Genomic DNA, 22,126 nt, shown 5'->3' on the forward strand with positions numbered 1-22,126 from the left:
ACAAAGATGATTAAGTTGTAATGAAATACTATTTCAACACTGGGGGTATTATCATTTTTGACTTACCCAGCACTGCACACACTAAAGGTCGAGAGGGGATGCTCTTATCTGCAGCTTTCTTGCGATGTCTCATGGGCTGAAAAACATGTGACTTCAATAAGACACCAGTGAAGGCACGCAAACTGACCGTACCGCCTTATTTATCAGTGTAAATCTAGCAATTTCTTCTCCAAGCAACTGTTCAATTGTTTAATATAAAACATTATTTTTTCTGTTATATTACCATGGCATTAACTCAAAATAAAAAATAGAAAGAGCCGAACACTGTCCCAATGCGTTTCCAAATACAGCGGCTGAGGGAGTGACAGTAAATTTGGCATCTTTCTCTCTTCTGACTGCCGTAATCCATCTGTTTCTTTTCTTCTCTATTTTGGAAATCGTGGAAATGCAATAGTGGATTTTTTCTTTTTCGGTTACAGCATATGGGAACGCAATACTAATATTTGCTAATGGACTGAACATAACATGGGGTCAGGGCAGTAGACTGCTTTATATGCCAGAGTCACTGTCTTCTATTTGATTCTGGCAGTCTGAGCAAAGATTCTTACCATTCTGTGCAAGTTGACTCTGAAGTTCATGTTATCATCGTGAAGAAAGGCATCGGCATATTGGTCCTGTTCAACAGCGAGAGGACAAATGGTCAAAGGAGGGAACTAACAGAACAATTAAAAAAAAGCAGCAAAAATGCATTACCTCGGCTATGCAGGTCAGAATGATGAGGCACAGTCGGGCACTGTTGAGTCTGTGCTCATCTGAAAACATTGAAGAAAAATATATGCTAAGACACAAAAGTGCTCAATGTAGTCATAGTGACCTGCCAACGTGGCAGCATTTTAACCCTTTAAGTTCAAGATTTCCTGTTTCAGTGGCATAACCAAAATTAAAGGCTCTGAAAAACTGCTTTTGTTTTGTTCCCAATCATGTCAGCTGTAGCTGAGAAATTTCATGTCGATACGACAAGGCAATCAAAAGTTATAGCATTACAAAAATGTATCCTAGTGTACAAAAACGCCTCCATGTTTTCAAAAGCCTCTCCAAACAAATAAAACATAATAATTGTACATAAAAAACTAACTACACATGCAAACACAACAATGACTAAAGGTTTGCATAGCATGCAGACATGATTTTAGTCATGAGATTTCACAGAATGAGTGCCTTTTGACTCAGTGGTTCTGCATCAAGTTTGTGTTATTTACTTGGCGCCATCTCCTGGTGGCCATATGCAACATTGTGCTTCGTGTGGATTATCTAATGATCTATGCATCCGATTACCTTGTGTGTGGGTTCGTTTAAAAGATAATCACCTCCTCTAAATAATATATGTGATATGTTACGTTCCGTTTATATTTTTGTGAAGTTATAAGAGAAAACGCGGCATATAAGCAACACCAACATTATTGTCAAAGACATATATTTAGCTATTACTCGCTATATTTTTGCCTGCGAGTAAAACAAATAGGTTGTATTCTACTCTTTGAGAGATTGCCAACAACATATGGCACATGGCTATTTGATGAGTTTGATGTTTTTACTGATTGCAATAATAAGTAACAGTGCCATTTTTCTATTATAAATTATCAAAACTGGAACACTTCTGATTTGCACTTGCATGCACTGGAAAGTAGAGCTTCTAAGCTTTCAAACAATACCTATTTTGTGTTGGTCAATGCTGTAGTTATTAATATTTTGATAATTATATTTGTTTCTCCCATCTGAGCTTAAAGGGTTAACCTCCTGAGATTCCACGTCCACATGTGTGGACATTACGTTTTGGCTTTGCTATAGGCTATGCATGATTTAATTTACATCTGGTAAGAAATCTCATTACGTTTTTACATTAAAACCTGTTTAAGTCAAAAGAGCAGAGTCTTTAGTTTCATCCGATCTGCCATTTTACTAATTTAATTGATTTATTGCGAAATGGCACGTTGTTAAACACAATGACCACGTACGTGGACTATAGGATAATTTTCCTTAAAATATCCTCTATCCACTGTGCATTATTACACTGAGAATCAATGGATGCATCCAAAAACTGGAAAATGTTGCTTTCAGAGACTTTATACAGAGTTAGGATGAAAATAAGTTGCATTTCAAACTGTTCTGAGATTAGTGCGGACAGACAGCACACTGGAGGTAAAGTCATTCCCTAATTAGAGAACAAGGGAGCATCCTATAGTTTCCCATACAGCCAATTGCATTAAATCCTAAAATCTGATCAAAAGTTCAGTTTCAGGCTGCAGATGATGTTTGGACAACTTAACATGTTTGGCAGACATGGAACAATGGTAATCAGTACACAGATTCAGAATTTATAATGTATAATTTTATTTTAACATGGTTGGCAGTGATTGGATGATTCTGGCCAATACTTTGAATCAGAATTATTTATGCTAATTTCTGATGTAATGTCTGTAATGTCTCAAAAACATGAATAACCAACACTCCAGGGGAAAAGTCACACTTTGGTTTTAGGAGGTGAAGGTTGGTCCAAAAGGTATGAGGTGATTTTTTATTTTTATTTTTAAATAATTTAGTTTAAAAACACATTTCAAGTTTCATACATTTAATTTTCTACAAAAATGTCTACAAAAATTATAATGGTGGTGTAACCATCAAGTAAAATGGTATTAAAATGCTTTCCTTGCATCGCAACTTAATTGTTCATTAATAAAAAAATTAATTCAAACATATTTTTCCAAGGTAAAACGTTTTTTGTTTTTTTTTACAAAAATCATGAACTACAAAATGTGCTTTTTAATTAAAATGTCAACATATCAGATTTTTTTATAACTTAACACGCAGTCGTGAGGGTCTAAAGGGGTCAAAATGGCTACCAACATGTTGTCCAAGCAATTGTTTTGCGTGAACTGCACTTTTTACGCATTTTGAATAACTTCACAGAACCGAACAAGAAAATTAACATGTCATTGACCCAAATATATTTAATCTAATTAAAAAGTTACTATTGTAACAGATATGTGTGCGCTATGCATTCGATTTTATGCTTATTATATTACAGTTAGCTTAGCAACATGCTAACGGCAAACTTGATTGAAATAATTTGCAAGTCGAATCTCCCTTGAGCTTCGCATGAGGAGTGCCATTTGTATGATGCAAGGATTTGCCCTCTATCTAAAGTGTTCCAAATCAGTCACGTTTTGAAGTTCCATTTCAGTTAGGTTGCCACTTGAGAATATAGCTGCCAATGTAGGGAAGTAGACAGAGAAGGTGGTTATGGAACAGAGCCACAGTGAGTAGAGAAACAGAGATGTCTTGCCTTTGGTGTCCTGCATGACGATGGAGGAATATTTGAGGAAGGTTATAAGAAGATTGCTCGTCTGCAAGTTTGGGTCCAGAGGAAGCTCAGGATTATTCATCACTGTGGAGAGAACCAATGAATGTTGAATAGTTTCTGAGAATGATCTGCATAAGGCTGTATCTCAGCAACGCTTTTTCCTATTGAAACGAAACTTGGTATCGTGGCTGGGTCTGGGCCCCCAGATTTGCCAAGACTTGCCTTGAGCCCTCCCAGAAACTTTTGATGCCCCCACCCTGACTGAGAGTGAAGCGATCAAGCGATGCCAGCCTCCCCCCACCAAACAGACAAGTGCTCCACCAAAGATCGCATCCAAGTACTGGCCCTGCTTGATATGTATCACTGCAACCATGATCTCAGCATACATGCCAAGTTTGGAGACCACCTACTTGTCAAGAAATTGACATTACATTTATATTTTTGCTCATAACTTTTGAATAATTTGTCCAATAATTAGGTCATAAGGATCACAATGACACTTTGTTTCATGATTAGACTTACCTGTCCGCCCACCTTTGCGATTTTTATCAGAAATTACTGTAAGAGCATGGCTATATGAACTTATACTGAAACTCACCAAACCTGTCAAGAATGTCATGGTTACATTTCACCCCAAAATCAAAAGAAAGAAAGGAACTTGAAGCCTGTTTTACGGTCCTTTACAGTAACGCGAAAAATAAAAAATTAAATAAATTACTGTAATGCGATGAAAAACAAAACAACAATACTGTTTATTACATAAATTGTTAAGTATTTATTAGTGCTGTCAAAATTAACACGTTAACGTGATTAATTAAAAAGTTTAATGCGTTAATTTTTCTAAATCACAATTAACGCATCATAGACGTTTTTGTCTGCAAGCGCTTTTCATGTGGAGTTCAAAGCAACGCTTGACGCCCTGACGCGAATCATGAACACGGCTTCACAATTGCTAACAGAGTGGACTGCCACTGTCTGCCAGCAGATTAATATTGTGGAGGATGAGAGTTTAAGAGATTTAATGCCTATTGAATTGAATATGAAACCTATATCTTTCAATTAGTCAAACTCCCACTTAGACTTTGGGAAACGTTTAATGTTACTTGAATTGGTGCTATTTTAGTGCATTTCTATCTTTATACTGTGGAAGGCTTTGTTAGGAAAATGTTAATAAAGCATTATATTGTTACATATTGTTTTGTTTTCTTTCCTAAGATTGGAATAAATGCATTTTGACAGGAAAAAAATTATATATGGTGTCAGATTTCAGCATTTTCGAAATCTGCGATTAATCGTGATTAACTACAAAAATTGTGCGATTAATCACGATTAAAAATGTAATCGACTGACAGCACTACTATTTATACGTTATGGTAGTATTCGTTATACTGTCTTAAATATATGCTGATTGAAAAAAATTACAGTATTTTTTTACATTACATTTTACATGACTATTTTTTAACGTACATTTTTTTACATTAATGACAATCTAATGAGAATCACCATTAAATATCTTTGATAATGGCAATTACAAAAATACTTCCAAGTAAAACGTTCAGATGCACGACGGTAATGAGAATTTTGGGGGGAAATGCGCATTGTTGTCATGGCAATAATAACGTCACTTTAATATAAATATAATAATATTATAAATGCCACAATAGTTTTAAAACAAAAAAGGCATTTTTTTTTTTTTTTTTTTTTTCAAAAAATAAAGAAACATAAAAAGTCTCATTTTCTTTTCTTTTGATTTTGGGGTGTAATGTGATCTGGACATGTTTTTGTAAGATTCATCCAAAAGTATATACTTCACAGGTGGAAAATACATACTATTCTATATGTAGGAAGACAGTTTTGGGAAACACTACAGTCATAAAATTGCATTCTAAAATTAAGTTATTATTCTGTTGGGCAAGGAGTTATTAGCAATATTAAGTCTAAAAAGCATGCATGAATGCACACTTTGAAAATCCCCCTTAAATAGTAAACTATACCATCAAATCACATACACTACTTAGTATTTATAACATGTGAATTAAGACTGTTATCTACACTTACAAGTTAGATTTGCAATCTCTACACCATACTAAGTAGATGATGACATCACATTTGAGGAGCACTGTTGGCACATTTATGCAAGAGAGCACTCCACATCCAGCATGGGAATGGGTTTAATATTTCATACAGATACTGGATTTCAAGTTTTAGGTAGGGAGCGATGCAGAAAGACAAATGTAAGAACAGAGTGAGAGAGTGAGTGTATGAAAGAGAGGTGCTGGCTCTAGTGTACAACACTAATTGCTGAACAACAGCTGTCTAAAAAGTTCAAAAGCTCATTTCATTATTCCAATAACCCCTAAAATACCTCCCTACTGCCATTTAATACTTTTAGTGCAGTTTGTTTTATTTAACTAAGTAAGGATGAAACATTCCGAGCTAAAGTGGAATTTACATGCTACAAAAAAGCACCATAAAAAGCAGTCCATATGAGTTGTGTGCTATATTCCAAAGCTATCGTATAACTTCAAAACACTTGAAATGTATCACCCAAGTAGTATGTACTACTTTTATGGAGGGTTTTTTGTTCTTTTTGAAGCTTGAGAGCCCCAGTAAACCACTCAAAATGTTCATTTATGTGAACTATTGCTGTTAAAGAATCTAATGTTTACTGAAGATCTAAAAGAACCCACTGTCCAGAGAGGGTGGTGTAGTGCCTAGTGGAGTTGTAGGAGAGGCTGGGACAGGCATAACGGGTGTTGCTGTCATGTCAATCTCTGGATGGCTCTGTGTTTAAGAAGAATAGTTAATATTAACATTTTTGAAGAAAAGAAAACATAACATTTCTATCTACCCATATTGTCAATATATCACAAAACATCACATATTGTATGTTTGGGATCATGCAATCATAAAATAATGGGAACAGAAAACATTTTGCAGAACGGACCTGTGCAAGAACCGTGATGAAGTTTCTGTTGAGATGTACGGCCTCATACAGAGCGAGCAGGATGGCTTCATTAGTCCTAAAGGACACTCAAGTCATCAGACACATTTGCCAAACACATGGATTCATTTCAACAAAACTCCATTATTAACCCACTGCTATAATGTAGTGGTAAAGCAATATATCAGTCGGGCTGATGATATTTGGCCATTTTGCATAATTTGGCCAGATTACCTGTATCAGCTTGACCAATTAACAGAAGTGTTACCTCCCGATTGTGTCATTTACAAAATCGAAATCTATACACAGCCTTGTTGATAGCAAAAAAAGGTCTGCTTTCATACAAAATAGTCGATTTATATAAAATGTCAAATTTCTTCAACTTTAACAGGCAATTTCATGTCCCAGGAGTTTATTTTGATTAAAATTAACATATTTCTAAATTTGACTTACTGCACTGAGAGTTTTTCGTCTGCATCAGCAATAAACATGCTGCCCACCTGTGGACGAAAGCAGAATTACAATACAGACAGTTACATTTCAAAATGCTAAATTAAGGCAGACATGTTCATACCATGCTGGTAAGAGTGGAGAAAAACCCTCCCTGGTTTTCCTCCTCTTTGTCTTTATACTGCCTGTGGAAATAAAATTAAACACATTAAAGGACAAGTTCACCCAAAAATAAAAATATTATCACAACTATTTCTTTAAACCTGTTCTTTAAAACAATACAAATCACACTTTACCTATTGTACTCCGTAAGTGCATGGTGGATGACCATTCCCATGCCCTACAAAAAGATTAAACATTAAACCTCTACATGAAAGTGTCTCAAAACATGAAAATGACCAATAACTATTTAAATGAATTTAAATTAAATTAGAATTTAAAGACTTCTGCCTAATCACTTACATCTAAAGTTGGCTCGTCGTCCACTATTGACAGTTTCACAATGTAAGGATTCACAGACTGCAGATAACAGACACAATAAGTTTTACAGAAATATTATAATCAATGCTTCAGATATTTAATATTCAAGAGTGATATTAAAATATACAGAAAATAAATTCTCTACCAGTGTTGGGTGTATGTTGTTTACAAAGTAATTAGCTACAGTTATCTAATTACTTTTTAGTTAAAAAAGTAGTGTAACATATTACATTTTACATTTTTGTAATCAGATTACAGCTACTTAGAAAGAAAGAAAAAAGAAAAAGGAAAGAAAGAAAGAAAAAGAGAATAGATAATGATGGATGATGGATGGATGGAAGGAAGGATAAAAAGAAAGATAAAAAGAAAAAGAGAAAGAGACTAATGAATGGATGATGATAGATGGATGGATGGATAGAAGGATAAAAAGATAGATAGATAGAAGGATGGATGGAAGGATAAAAAGAGAGATGGATGGATGGATGGAAGGATAAAAAGAAAGAAAAGAGAAAGACTAATAGATAGATAGATAGATAGATAGATAAAAATTGATGGATGGATAGATAGATAGATAGGGAGGAAGGAAGGGAGGATAAATGAAAGAAAAGAAAGAAAAAGAGAAAGAGACTAATGGATGGATGGATGGACAGAAGGATATAAAGATAGATAGATAAAAGGAAAGAAGGATGGAAGGATAAAAAGAGAAATAGATAGATAGATAGATAGATAGACAGATAGATAGATAGGGAAGAAGGGAGGATAAAAAAGAAAAGAAAGAAAAAGAGACTAATGATGGATGGATGGATAAAAGGAAGGATAAAAAGATAGATCGATAAAAGGATGGATGGAAGGATAGATAGATAGATAGATGGATAGATGGAAGGATAAAAAGAGAGATGGATGGATGGATGGAAGGAAGGATAAAAGAAAGAAAAGAGACTAATAGATAGATAGATAGATGGAAGGAAGGGAGGATAAAAAGAAAGAAAAGAGAAAGAGACTAATAGATAGATAGATAGATAGATAGATAGATGGAAGGAGGATAAAAAGAAAGAAAAGAGAAAGAGACTAATGGATGGATGGATGGAAGGATAAAAAATGGATGTATGGATGGATGGATGGATGGAAGGAAGGAAGGAAGGAAGGGAGGATAAAAAGAAAAAAGAGAAAGAGACTAATGGATGGAAGGATAGAAAATGTATGGATGGAAGGATAAAAATGGATAGATAGATAGATAGATAGATCGATAGATAAAAATTGATGGATGGATAGATAGATAGGGAGGAAGGAAGGGAGGATAAAAGAATGAAAAGAAAGAAAAAGAGAAAGAGACTAATGGATGGATGGATGGACAGAAGGATAAAAAGATAGATAAAAGGAAAGAAGGATGGAAGGATAAAAAGAGAAGTAGATAATATAAGAAAAGAAAAGAGACTAATGGATGGATGGAAGGATAGAAGGAAGGATAAAAAGATAGATAGATAGAAGGATGGATGGAAGGATAAAAAGAGAGATGGATGGATGGATGGATGGAAGGAAGAAAGGAACGATAAAAAGAAAGAAAAGAGACTAATAGATATATAGATAGATAGATAAAAATTGATGGATGGATAGACAGATAGGGAGGAAGGAAGGGAGGATAAAAGAAAGAAATGAAAGAAAAAGAGAAAGAGACTAATGGATGGATGGACAGAAGGATAGAAGGATGTAAAGATAGATAGATAAAAGGAAAGAAGGATGGAAGGATAAAAAGAGAAATAGATAGATAGATAGATAGATAGGGAAGAAGGGAGGATAAAAAGAAAGAAAAGAAAGAAAAAGAGACTAATGGATGGATGGATGGATAGAAGGAAGGATAAAAAGATAGATAGATAAAAGGATGGATGGATGGATGGAAGGAAGGATAAATAGATAGATAGAAGGATGATGGAAGGATAAAAAGAGTGATGGACGGATGAATGGAAGGAAGGAAGGATAAAAAGAAAAAAGAGAAAGAGACTAATGGATGGAAGGATAAAAAAATGAATGGAAGGATAAAAAATGAATAGATAGATAGATAGATAGACAGATAGATCGATAGATATATGCATGGAAAGAAGGAAGGTGGATAAAAAGAAAGAAAAGAGAAAGAGACTAATGGATGGATGGATGGAAGGATAAAAAAATGAATGTATAGATATAGATAGATAGATAGATAGACAGATAGATAGATAGATAGATAGATAGAAAGAAACTAAATTAATTTTTGATACATTGATTGGGTTACACATTTTTCTAAAATAATATTTAAATGTACCTCTGTTTGCATTATAAAAAAAAACAATTCAGTGAAATGTATAAGAAAAGAACTTAAAAGTAATCAGTAAGGTGATTACTTTTTCGATTAAGTAATTAGTTAAGTCACTGGATTACAATTTTAGAGAAGTCCTTAGTAGTTTGTAGCGGATTACATTTTTAAGTAACTTACCCAACACTTATTTCTACTAACACACAGGCTCTCTCTTACCTCATACTTCCTGTAGTTGACCAGGAGGGCTAAAAGGACCACAGAATCATAACCATGCTGCGCTCGACTGGACACATCAGACATTATCTAGACAAAAAAAAAAGTTATAATATACATGACATTAAAACACAGTAAAATTGAGCCCAACGTAATTCACGCAATCACAATCTAACCTGTAGAATGGCCTCAAATATACTGTTGATCATCACATACTCCAGTATGGTGTTCTGACTGATATTATCTGTCACCTAAAAAACAAAGACACAATTTAACCACATCAGGAAACGTCCCTGAGTTTGTAAACACAAACAAAATTGTGTTTATAGTAAAATGGAAGTCTATGGGGCAAGGCATTCCAAGGTTTAAAAGCAACAATGTACAAGTTATACTTTTGTTAAAGCGCTTCTGTAATTCTGTAATTTGAGGTGTAAAGCTGTCTAAATCATAATTTTAGAAGTAGGACTACTTGCAAAGTCTTGCCCCATAGACTTCCATTGTGGAAATTTGCATCATATCCGAAATGCCAGAATGTTGTACATGAAAAAAAAAGTGCTCAGATGTGCATGCAAAAGAAGTATGACATGATGAAGAAATGAACGTGTTGATCTTACAGTGACCAGACACAGCAGCAGCTTCAAACATAAACTCTTCAGACTCTCCGATCCGTCACCACACAACAGACTATCCAGACTCTCCATCAGCTCCTAAACACAAAACAATTTCAATGGAACTTAAACCTCTATACAATAGAACCATCATGATCATGTGTGCCGATACATGACTGACCTTCATTCTGAGCTCAGCTTTGTCGAAGCCCATCAGCATGTTGATGATGTCAAAACCTGTGGCAGATTTGTTTTTTTGGTGAACTCCTCGAAACAGTGCACACAGCGTCTAAAGAAACAGAGCACAAGTCTTGGTTCAGTTTTTTGCATTGTCCCTTCACTTTTATTGTCACACAACCATATACACAAGTGCAATAGTGGGTGAAAGTCTTGGGTGCAGTTCAGAGCAACATAGCAGTCATGACAGTGATGAGACATATACCAATTTACAATAAACAATTACACAATTTACATATCTAATATACACATGATTACACACAACACACTATACAAATAATAATATACAATATACAGTATACAATACATACAATACAGAATAAACATTATACAATAAAAATAGTATATATAAAATATACAGTAGGTTGTATTGTACTGTACTGACATTCAGGCTGTCGGTTGATAGTCAGTTTCCAGTGTGTTGTAAAGAGAGAATATAATTTATGACAGTCCAATGTGAGATAATAAGATTAATAAAGTGCAGTGCTGATGTATATTGATCGTGAGAGATCAAGAGTTCAGAAGTCTGATTGCTTGGGGGAAGAAGCGGTCATGAAGTCGGCTGGTGCGGGTCCTGATGCTGCGATACCACCTGCCTGATGGTAGCAGTGAGAGCAGCCCATGGCTCGGGTGGCTGGAGTCTCTGATGATCTTCCGAGCTTTTTTCACACACCGCCTGGTATATATGTCCTGGAGGGAGGGAAGCTCACCTCCGATGATGTGTCTGGCAGTTCGCACCACCCTTTGCGGTTGTGGGCGGTGCTATTGCCGTACCAGGCAGTGATGCAGCCAGTCAGGATGCTCTCTACAGTGCTGGTGTAGAATCGTGTGAGGATGTGGCGGTTCATTCCAAACTTCCTCAGCCATCTCAGGAAGAAGAGGCGCTGATGAGCCTTCTTCACAACGGTCTCAGTGTGGACGGAACATGTGAGTTCCTCAGTCATGTGGACACCGAGGAACTTGAAGCTGCTGACTCTCTCCACCGGTGATCCATTGATGGTGATGGGAATGTTCTCTGTCTTTTCTCCTGAAGTTCACCACAAGCTCCTTTGTCTTGCTGACGTTGAGGGAGAGGTTGTGCTCCTGACACCAGTGTGTCAGAGTGAGCACCTCCTCTCTGTAGGCCGTTTCATCATTGTCAGTGATCAGACCTACCACCGTCGTATCATCAACAAACTTAATGATGGCATTGGAGCTATGTGTTGCCACACAGTCATGTGTGTACAGGGAATAAAGGAGTGGGCTGAGAACACAGCCCTGCAGGGCTTCAGTGTTGAGGGTCGGTGATGAGGAGATGTTGCTGCCCATTCTAACCACCTGGCATCTGCTTGACAGGAAGTCCAGGATCCAGCTGCACAGCGAGCAGTTTAAGCCCAGAGCCCGGAGTTTATCATCAAGCTTGGAGGGCACTATGGTGTTGAATGCTGAGCTGTAGTCTACAAACAGCATTCTCACATAAGTGTTTTTTTTCCAGGTGGGAGAGAGCAGTGTGTATTGTAGATGCAATGGCATCATCAGTGGAGCGTTGTTGCGGTAAGCAAACTGCAATGGGTCCAGTGATAGAGGCAGCACAGAGCAGATATAATCTCTGATTAGTCTCTCAAAGCATTTGCTGATGATGGGGGTCAGAGCAACAGGACACCAGTCATTTAAGCAAGTGATTTTGGATTGCTTTGGTACAGGCACAATGGTGGACGTTTTAAAGCATGAGGGGACCATAGACAAGGAGAGGGAATTGTGACATTATTTTCATGACAATTAATCACATTTTCCCCAAAAAATCTCATTACTGTAATGTTTTAATTTTGAGTTTGCATGTAATTCTCATTGTTCTTCTCAGTGATGATTTACATTAGACTTTCATTTCTGTTTTGAGACTGTGATGCCCAAAAATGCAATCAAGTCAGTCTCCCTACACGCTCAAACTACTTATACAGTTGTGCTCAAAAGTTTGCATACCCTGGCAGAAACTGTGAAATTTGGCATTGATTTTGAAAATATGACTGATCGTGCAAAAAACTGTCTTTTATTTAAGGATAGTGATCATATGAAGCCATTTATTATCACATAGTTGTTTGGCTCCTTTTTAAATCATAATGATAACAGAAATCACCCAAATGGCCCTGATCAAAAGTTTACATACCCTTGAATGTTTGGCCTTGTTACAAACACACAAGGTGACACACAGGTTTAAATGGCAATTAAAGGTTAATTTCCCACACCTGTGGCTCTTTAAATTGCAATTAGTGTCTGTGTATAAATAGTCAATGAGTTTGTTATCTCTCACGTGGATGCACTGAGCAGGCTAGATACTGAGCCATGGGGAGCAGAAAAGAACTGTCAAAAGACCTGCATAACAAGGTAATGGAACTTTATAAAGATGGAAAAGGATATAAAAAGATTTCCAAAGCCTTGAAAATGCCAGTCAGTACTGTTCAATCACTTATTAAGAAGTGGAAAATTCAGGGATCTCTTGACACCAAGCCAAGGTCAGGTAGACCAAGAACAATTTCAGTCACAACTGCCAGAAGAATTGTTTGGGATACAAAGAAAAACCCACAGGTAACCTCAGGAGAAATACAGGCTGCTCTGGAAAAAGATGGTGTGGTTGTTTCAAGGAGCACAATACGATGATACTTGAACAAAAATGAGCTGCATGGTCGAGTTGCCAGAAAGAAGCCTTTACTGTGCCAATGCCACAAAAAAGCCCGGTTACAATATGCCCGACAACACCTTGACACGCCTCACAGCTTCTGGCACACTGTAATTTGGAGTGACGAGACCAAAATAGAGCTTTATGGTCACAAACATAAGCGCTATGTTTGGAGAGGGGTCAACAAGGCCTATAGTGAAAAGAATACCATCCCCACTGTGAAGCATGGTGGTGGCTCACTGATGTTTTGGGGGTGTGTGAGCTCTAAAGGCACGGGGAATCTTGTGAAAATTGATGGCAAGTTGAATGCAGCATGTTATCAGAAAATATTGGCAGACAATTTGCATTCTTCTGCACGAAAAGACAAATTCCTTGTATGTGTAAGCATACTTGGCAATAAAGCTGATTCTGAAAGCTGCGCATGGGACACTCTTGGACTTTCCAGCACGACAATGACCCTAAGCACAAGGCCAAGTTGACCTTCCAGTGGTTACAGCAGAAAAGGGTGAAGGTTCTGGAGGTTCATGCAAGACGACCAAAGACTATGCATGACCTGGAGGCATTTTGCCAAGACGAATGGGCAGCTATACCACCTGCAAGAATTTGGGGCCTCATAGACAACTATTACAAAAGACTGCACGCTGTCACTGATGCTAAAGGAGGCAATACACAGTATTAAGAACTTTTGAACAGGGGTCATTTCATTTTTTTCATTGTTGCCATGTTTTGTTTTATGATTGTGCCATTCTGTTATAACTTACAGTTGAATATGAATCCCAAAAGAAATAAAATAAATGTGTTTTGCCTGCTCACTCATGTTTTCTTTAAAAATGGTACATATATTACCAATTCTCCAAGGATATGCAAAATTTTGAGCACAACTGTATATATTTGTATATGCCTACATATTTTGCAATAAACTTAAAATATATAGTTTCTATACTTCTAATCAACTTTAAATTAATAGTTTTTATGTTTCTGTTGTTTTGAATTTGATTGCGTCATTCGCAGTTAGGAATGTCCCTATACCATTTTTTGAGAACAAGTACCAATACTTTGCAGTAGTCGCCGACACCTGATTTGTTGTTTTATTTTTTTCGGAATTCCATATCAACAGTTTATATCGATTTTATCATCAAAATGTAAAATAAATCAATTCATAAAAACTTTAGTCAAATGAAAATAGAACAATACATTTTCAACATACAGTGCAAGAAAAAGTATGTGAACCCTTTAGAATTAGCTGGTTTTCTGCATTAATTGGTCATAAAATATGATCACATCTTGAATGAATGTTGCATTTATCTAGCAATTTTTCTGACACTACACTCAAAGCGCTTTACACAGTGAACAGGGGACTCTCGTCAACCTCTACCAGTGTGCAGCATCCAGCTGGATGATGCGATGGCAGCCATAGTGTGCCAGTACGCTCACTAAACACTAGCTATTGGTGGTGAGGAAAGAGTAGAGTTATAAAGCCAATTTATGGATCTTCATCAAAGTCATAAGTATACTGTAGACAAAGCACAATGTGCTTAAACTAACAACACAAACAGTTATAATATTTTATGTCTTTATCGAACATATCCCATTAAACATTTACAGTGCTGTGGAAAAAGTTAGTGAACCCCTTGGCTAATGACGTCAACAAATGCAAATTAGAGTCAGGAGTTGGCAAACCTGGCATCCAATTAATGAAACAAGATTGGAGGTAAGGCTGGACGTGTTCCAAAGTGTGTGTGTGTGTGTGTGTGTGTGTGTGTGTGTGTGTCATGGAGAGAGCATGGAGTAGGCTTTGGTTTCACACTTCATTTGTGGAATAGTTTGGCTCTTAACAAAGTTAGGTTAAAGGAAATAGAGTGTAATTGTTTCTTCTTTTTTCAAAATATTTTCACAGAAAAAGCATGAGGGATTCCCGCACAACGTAGTATTGGTGTATGCAAGAAATTTGTGGCCAGCTTCTCACACAGCTGGAAAAGGAGAAGAGAACTTGCCAATGTCCAGGAGGACCTCAGTCTACTAAGTCAGCAGCTTATTACAGAGTCACCTACCAGGTGGGGGTCCAGGGAACAAATGATTGCTCAAGTCCTGGAGCAAGAACCAGCCATAAGCAAAGTCCTTGCCTCTAATAAAAAGGCAAGACATTTGGATCCTACCTGGTATGAGCTTGAGGTGCTGGAGTCAGTTCACAAAGTTCTATGGTCCCTTCTATATTTCACCGATGCATTGTCAGGTGAGGACTATGTGACAGTTTCCTGTGTCAAACCTGTGCTTTCTCTGTTCAATACCAACATCCTTGCACTGACCACACCAAATCAATCAAAAGCTCCATTTTGGAGTACCTCAATGACAAATACTCTGATCCTGAGACCAACAGGCTGTTGAACCTTTGCTCCCTCACTGATCCAAGGTTAAAACCACTTATATTGAGGACCACAAAATTAAGGAGGTGAAATCCCAAGCTGTTGACGAGTTAGAGTCCCTACTTGCTAACACTTATTTTGAGCCTGACACTGTAGTGTCCACTACAACAGCAAGTGCAGAAGCTCCACCTGAGCCACCAGCCCATAAAAATAATTAAATGGGGAGCTTCTTTAAAGAGGCAGCATCGTCATCTTCTTGTAGGGCTATGTCCCAGAAAGAGACCATTGAGAAGGAACTGGAAAGCTACTTGCAATCTGCAAATGGTGACAGTGACACAAATCTACTTCAGTGGTGGAGAATCCATGAGGAAAATTTCCCAAAATTTGCTAAACTTGCCAAGAAGTGCTTGTGTTAAGTTCCTGATCTGAGAGATTTTTTAGTGCCAGTGGAAACATAGTGTCATGCCACAGAGTATCTCTTAAACCAGAAACAGCTGATAGACTCGTATTCTTAACTCAAAAATTGTAAAATGCTTAACCTAAGTTACCTCAGTTGCACAGTGTTAAATGTAGTATGTGAATTACATTGTTCTAAAGAATCTGACAGAATGCATTTTTTGTGCCCGATTTGCACTCTTTCTTCATATTGTTACATTTAAAAATGATTGAACATCATTCCTTGTGCTCATTTACTTGAAACGTTAAAAACTTAGTACTTGAAGCACTATGCACTAAAAGAAACTGATAAATTGTACTTTTCATATTGTTATTTTGGTTCATTTGAATATGACTGAATATCAATCCTTGTGTTAATTTACATCAGTGTAAAATGTAGTACTGGTATTTAAAGTACTTTGCTCTAAAGAAGCTGGCAGACGGCACTTTGTTTTGTGACTGATTTGTACCTTTTTCTTCATATTGTTCTATTGTTACATTTAAACATGACTGAATATTATTCCTTGTGTTCTTTTATGTCAGTGTAAAATATAGTACTTGAAATGCTATTTACAAAAAAAAAGGAAGAATGCACTTTTTTACCATTTTCTTCATTATTTTTGTTGGTACATTTAAATAAAAATGATATAAAAAAATATTCCTTTTATGTTCATTTAGTAAAAAGCAGTAGGAGGTCACTATGTCTAGATTTTTTACTGTGTGTTGATTTTGCAGTAAACAGTAGAGTTTGCTATTCACAAGAAGCATCTGCTGACGTGGACCATGCCTCACAAAAAAGAGATCTCAGAAGTCCTACGATCAAGAATTGTTGCTTTGCATAAAGCCATAAAGGGTTACAAAGTTATCTTGAAGAGCTTAGATATTCATCTGTTCAAAGTTAGACAAATTTTCTATAAATGGAGACGATTTAGTACTGTGGCTACTCTCCCTAGAAGAGGCCGTCCAGCCAAGATGACTCAAAGGGCACACAGCAGAATGCTCAATGAGGTAAAAAAGAACGCTTGAGTGACAGCTAAAGACTTGAAGGAATCGTTGGAACTAGTTAACATCTCTGTTCATGAGTTTACTGTACGGAAAACATTAAACAGGCATGGTGTCCATGGCAGGACACCCTGAAGGAAGCCGCTGCTTTCCAACAAAAATATATTTATCACATTAAATCACAGCCTTTGCAGTTTAATAAACTCATTAGGACATAAAGTGATTTTAATTTGTGAGCTGAATGGTTACAGAATAGAGGTCAACCAATAGTGGCTTTTGCCGATGTCAATAACTAAGGTGATGGAAAAGGCCGATAATCGATTACAGGGTTGCTGCACATTTTTTCAAATCAAATTTAAGACTTTTTAAGACCTTTTTCAAGACCTGAACAAATAAAATGAATACCGTATCCCCATACCATCACAGACTCTTACTTAAACAGGCAGGGGCACACATTCAACACGGCCTTAACATTGCTTATCAGTTAAACAACATTAAAACCACCTGCCAAATACTGTGTAGGTCCCCCTCGTGTCGCCAAAACAGCGCCTGAGATGCTATTCTTCTCACCACAATTGTACAGAGCGGTTATCTGAGTTACCGTAGACTTTGTCAGTTCGAACCAGTCTGGCCGTTCTCGGTTGACCTCTCTCGTCAACAAGGCGTTTCCGTCCACAGAACTGCCGCTCACTGGATGTTTTTTGTTTTTAGCACCATTCAGAGTAAATTCTAGAGACTGTTGTGTATGAAAATCCCAGGAGATCAGCAGTTACAGAAATACTCAAACCAGCCCGTCTGGCACCAACAATCATGCCATGGTCCAAATCACTGAGATCAAATTTTTTCCCCATTCTGATGGTTGATGTGAACATTAACTGAAGCTCCTGACCCGTCTCTGCTTGATTTTATGCACTGCACTGCTGCCACATGATTAGCTGATTTGATATATTTATTAGAATTAGCATCTCAGAATGCTATTCTGAGATGTGGGTTGGCGCTGTTTTGGCGGCACGAGGGGGTCCTACACAATATTAGGCAGGTGGTTTTAATGTTGTGGCTAATCGGTGTATATATCACATTAACATTGGTTTATGTACCAATCTATAATAAATACAAATTAGAGGTCGACCAATATTGTATTTTGCTGATACAATAATGTGTTGAAAGAAAGGCAATTCATCTGCCAATAGTTTTTAAAATTGGCAGTCTATATTAAATGTACTTAGTCTTCCTGTGATGGGGAGGGCCAGACAGAGGCTACAAGAGTCAAAATTGAATTAAATTCCAGGAGCAGCTTTTAACCAAAAAAATAAAAAATAAAAATAAATCACAGTGTGGAACTTTTAACTTTAAAGGATGAAATACACTGGGGACTCTTATTTTGAAATGTTTGCGCTTCACTTCTTCCAATTGCTCGTTCAAACAGATAAGGGAAATAAAATGTGCACTCCTACAATAATCTACAATGTATTACAATATAAACAATTAAGAGTAAACATTGTCATATATCATCAACACTAAATCATCATCATCGTCATCAACTGTTGATCATTAGTGATCGCTTGTCATAAATTTCTGATATGGCCTAATGATTGCGCACTGCTTCGCAACAGCTGGAAACACTGAAAAGCCCCAGCGTGCTTGGACAAAATACAACAGTGCCACGTTTTCACTTTCAAGAGTGCAGCGCATACATTTATTTAATAAAATTGTATTATTTTGAAGTTTAGGTCATATCACAATTCCTGTCTTTCCGCTCCCAAATTTAAGACCTCTTTAAATAAAAATTAAGACTTTTGTTTTATCATTTAATGTATTTAAGACTTTTTATGACCTTAAATTTCAGAAAACTGAATTTAAGACTTTTTCCCCTTTTTTTCCCAATGTTGAAATGCCCAATTCCCACTACTTTAGTAGGTCCTTGTGGTGGCGAGGTTACTCACCTCAATCCGGGTGGGGGAAGACAAGTCTCAGTTGCCTCCACTTCTGAGATCGTCAATCCGCGCATTTTATCACGTGGCTCAAAGTGCATGACACCACGGAGACTCCGCATGTGGAGGCTCAAGCTAAACTCCGCGATCCGCGCACAACTTACCACGCGCCCCACTGAGAGCGAGAACCACTAATTGCAACCACGAGGAGGTTACCTCTTGTGACCCTACCTTCCCTAGCAACCGGACCAATTTGGTTGCTTAGGAGAGCTGGCTGGAGTCACTCAGCACACCCTGGATTCAAACTCGCGACTCCAGGGGTGGTAGTCAATGTCAATACTCACTGAGCTACCCAGGCCCCCTACACGAATAAAAGACATATTAAGACTTTTTAAGGATCTGCGGGAACCATGGATTAATCGGCCAATAGTTTAAAAAATTTATTTATTGAGTGTAAAAAAACTAAAATTCTTAGCCTTTCATTACTGTGATGGGAACATGCATTGAGGCAACAATAGTCCAAAATGTATAAAAAGTCCAGATGTAGTTTATTGTGCAACCTAAATCCCAATAATAACCACAAAAAACAAAAAGGATTTGGTACATAATGTGGGACTTTTAACTATAAATAAGCCTGAAATACCACAGCGACTCTTATTTTGAAAAGTCTGTGCATCCAGCTCACACAAACACATAAGGGAAACAAAACATGGACTCTTACAATCATACACAACGTATTACAAAAGAAACACAATAAAGTAAACACTGAAGGCTATAAAAACTGAATGTGCAATAAGCTCCAGAGGAATATGGAGAAATACAAATTTAAAAAAAAACTATCACCACCTATCAGCATTGATTTTGCCGATAGTTCCAAAAAAGCAACTATCGGCACTGATGAATCGGTAAAACCGATATATCGGTCGACTTATATTACGGAATGACATTCGTACGTCAGATGGTATCGGTTTTTGGTATTGGAGCATTTTTATGAGCACAAGTACATGAGCGCTGTATTGGACCTGATTTCGATATCATTATCGTTTATGGTACATCCCTTTTCACAGTGCTTCATGGGATTGTAGTTCATTCCCTCATTAAAAACGGTAAGTACGCAGTCTTGTACCTTTGTCTTTTTGTCCAATTTTCAAATTATTTTTTGCTTCAAATCAATGTTCCGGTACCACAACGGCTGAAAAAACATGCAGAGCTAACATCCTTAAAATCATGGAAATAATGGAGAAGCTATCTGTAGGAGGTTATAAGCTTTGCACATTCTTTTACCTGAAGTGCATTGACTACTTTGATCTGGTGCTCTTCACCCAGGGCTTGAACACAGTGATGGAACAAACTGTTGATATTTTCTTTGATTTTCACCACTTCATCTCCATCCAGAGACTCCAATTTCCCTTCCAGATACTCAAGATTCACCTGGTCAATAAAGCACATAAAAAGACCAGCAAAATAATCCACTTATTCATAAAAACTACATCAGGTTGCTGGAGGTGTTTGCCCCCTATTTCTTATGAGAGAGATACAGTTAACTTCATGGAAATAACCTTATTACAGATGTGGTAATTTGAGGATGTAATACAGTATATGCTCTGACCTTCATCAAAAAGAGCTCATCCCAGAAGCGAGGATTATTCTTAGTAGGGTCTTCTTTCTGAGAGGACAGAGAATGAAAGCGAAGCGTTAACCAAAATAATCCAATTTAATCCTAAATCACACAAATAAGGCTCATTGATTAGCATCTAAAAGGCTTCAGACCCCAGACGAGGAGGAGGGCGGAGCCGGGCTGTGACTACACACGCCCCCCAATCGGGCTAATCAGCCGAGGAGAGGGATAAGTGCAGTGAATGCAGCAGTTCGGGACAGAGAGAGCTACGTGCAGCTGCCATGTGTGTGTTTGTGTTGTGTCTTTTTGTTTGCATTAAACATTATTTTGACAGTTCAGCCAGTTCCCGCCTCCTCCTTTCCCAACCTTAACCTTGCTACATTGATGCCGAAACCCAGTAAGGAGGAGGGATGCGCTGTCGTGGAGTCCTCGCCACTACCAGCCAACCCAAAGGAGCAGCCGCGGCCATCCACCAGGGGATGGAGGAGTTGCTGCCAACCGCCTGGACGCGGAGGAATGGCCGCCGCCTGTGAGGGGAGGAGGGGCTCGTTGCCAGCCCCCTGGAGCGGTGGAGCCGCTGCCAGGGGCGGAGGAGATCCCTACCGGCAGCCAAAAAGTGGAGGGGCGTTCCATCCGCCAGGGGTCGGAGGACTTGTTCCGGTCCGCATGGAGAGGAGCGGCTGTCGTCCGCCAGAGATTGGGGAGTGGCTGAGGGCCGGACGACAGCGTATCTGGGTGCCGGCGAACCAGGTTATTCCTCTCTCTCTCTCTCCCTGTCGCTTTGCCCTTTCCCTCTCCTCTTTTTTTTTTCCTCCCCTCATCCTCCTCCCCAGCCCTAGAGGGGTGGGGAAAAGCCTGCTGGCAGGCGGGGCCAAAAGGATTCAGAAGGAGGGAGGAGTGTGACTAGGAGGAGGGCGGGGCCGGGCTGTGACTAAGCACGCCCGGCCCCCAATCAGGCTAATCAGTCGAGGAGAGGGATATATGCAGCGAATGCGGCAGTTCGGGAGAGAGAGAGCCACATGCAGCTGCCATCTGTGTGTCTTTTTGTTTGCATTAAACATTATTTTGACAGTTCAGCCAGTTCCCGCCTTCTTCTTTCCCAATCTTAACCTTGTTACAACACTATATTAGGCATATCCATGACTTACCGCAAATATCTCATCATACATGAGCACCACCTTCTCCTTCAGTGGTTTCTTAGAGGACGTTCTCCTCAGCAGACCTGCTTTCTTCTCAGTCTGAGCCATGGCTTACAAAAGCACATCTAAAAACCCAGAATCATACACATCAATATGACAATAACGTTAACAAATATCATAACTAGCTACATGTCATTTCAGTATATTATGATTGTGTAAATTTTGACAACACAACTGTTTTCGTGCTGTCTATGCAGGTTTTTTGACTATAATAGACAAAAATACTGTCTTGGAAGGGAGGTTTTGAGACTATAATGGTGTAAGATGTTTTGCATTCAAAGGACAGAACTCCCCAGGGAGGCAAAGAGCAAATGTATGATCTCTGAGAAAATCAGCACAGAA

At 38.0% G+C, this 22,126-nt stretch overlaps 1 protein-coding gene across 1 annotated transcript in view; it reads right to left on the reverse strand.

The window, feature by feature from the left end:
• The window catches only part of LOC127438446 (armadillo-like helical domain-containing protein 3), a 35,313-nt gene that overhangs the window by 11,909 nt on the left and 1,278 nt on the right, over nt 1-22,126 (reverse strand). The window contains exons 2-18 of the mRNA XM_051694045.1: nt 21,734-21,849; nt 20,577-20,633; nt 20,252-20,398; nt 10,528-10,635; nt 10,353-10,445; nt 9,915-9,989; nt 9,742-9,828; nt 7,218-7,274; nt 7,052-7,095; nt 6,880-6,940; nt 6,759-6,805; nt 6,309-6,384; nt 6,052-6,145; nt 3,344-3,445; nt 754-812; nt 609-674; nt 67-136 (exon numbers count right to left, since the gene is read on the reverse strand). Coding sequence (XP_051550005.1) covers nt 67-136; nt 609-674; nt 754-812; nt 3,344-3,445; nt 6,052-6,145; nt 6,309-6,384; nt 6,759-6,805; nt 6,880-6,940; nt 7,052-7,095; nt 7,218-7,274; nt 9,742-9,828; nt 9,915-9,989; nt 10,353-10,445; nt 10,528-10,635; nt 20,252-20,398; nt 20,577-20,633; nt 21,734-21,832 — 1,342 coding nt within the window. The 5' untranslated portion in view covers nt 21,833-21,849. The remainder of the gene's footprint in view (nt 1-66; nt 137-608; nt 675-753; nt 813-3,343; nt 3,446-6,051; nt 6,146-6,308; nt 6,385-6,758; nt 6,806-6,879; nt 6,941-7,051; nt 7,096-7,217; nt 7,275-9,741; nt 9,829-9,914; nt 9,990-10,352; nt 10,446-10,527; nt 10,636-20,251; nt 20,399-20,576; nt 20,634-21,733; nt 21,850-22,126) is intronic.

Source organism: Myxocyprinus asiaticus, chromosome 49 (genome assembly GCF_019703515.2).
Source record: "Myxocyprinus asiaticus isolate MX2 ecotype Aquarium Trade chromosome 49, UBuf_Myxa_2, whole genome shotgun sequence".
NCBI classification, from domain to species: Eukaryota; Metazoa; Chordata; class Actinopteri; order Cypriniformes; family Catostomidae; genus Myxocyprinus; species Myxocyprinus asiaticus.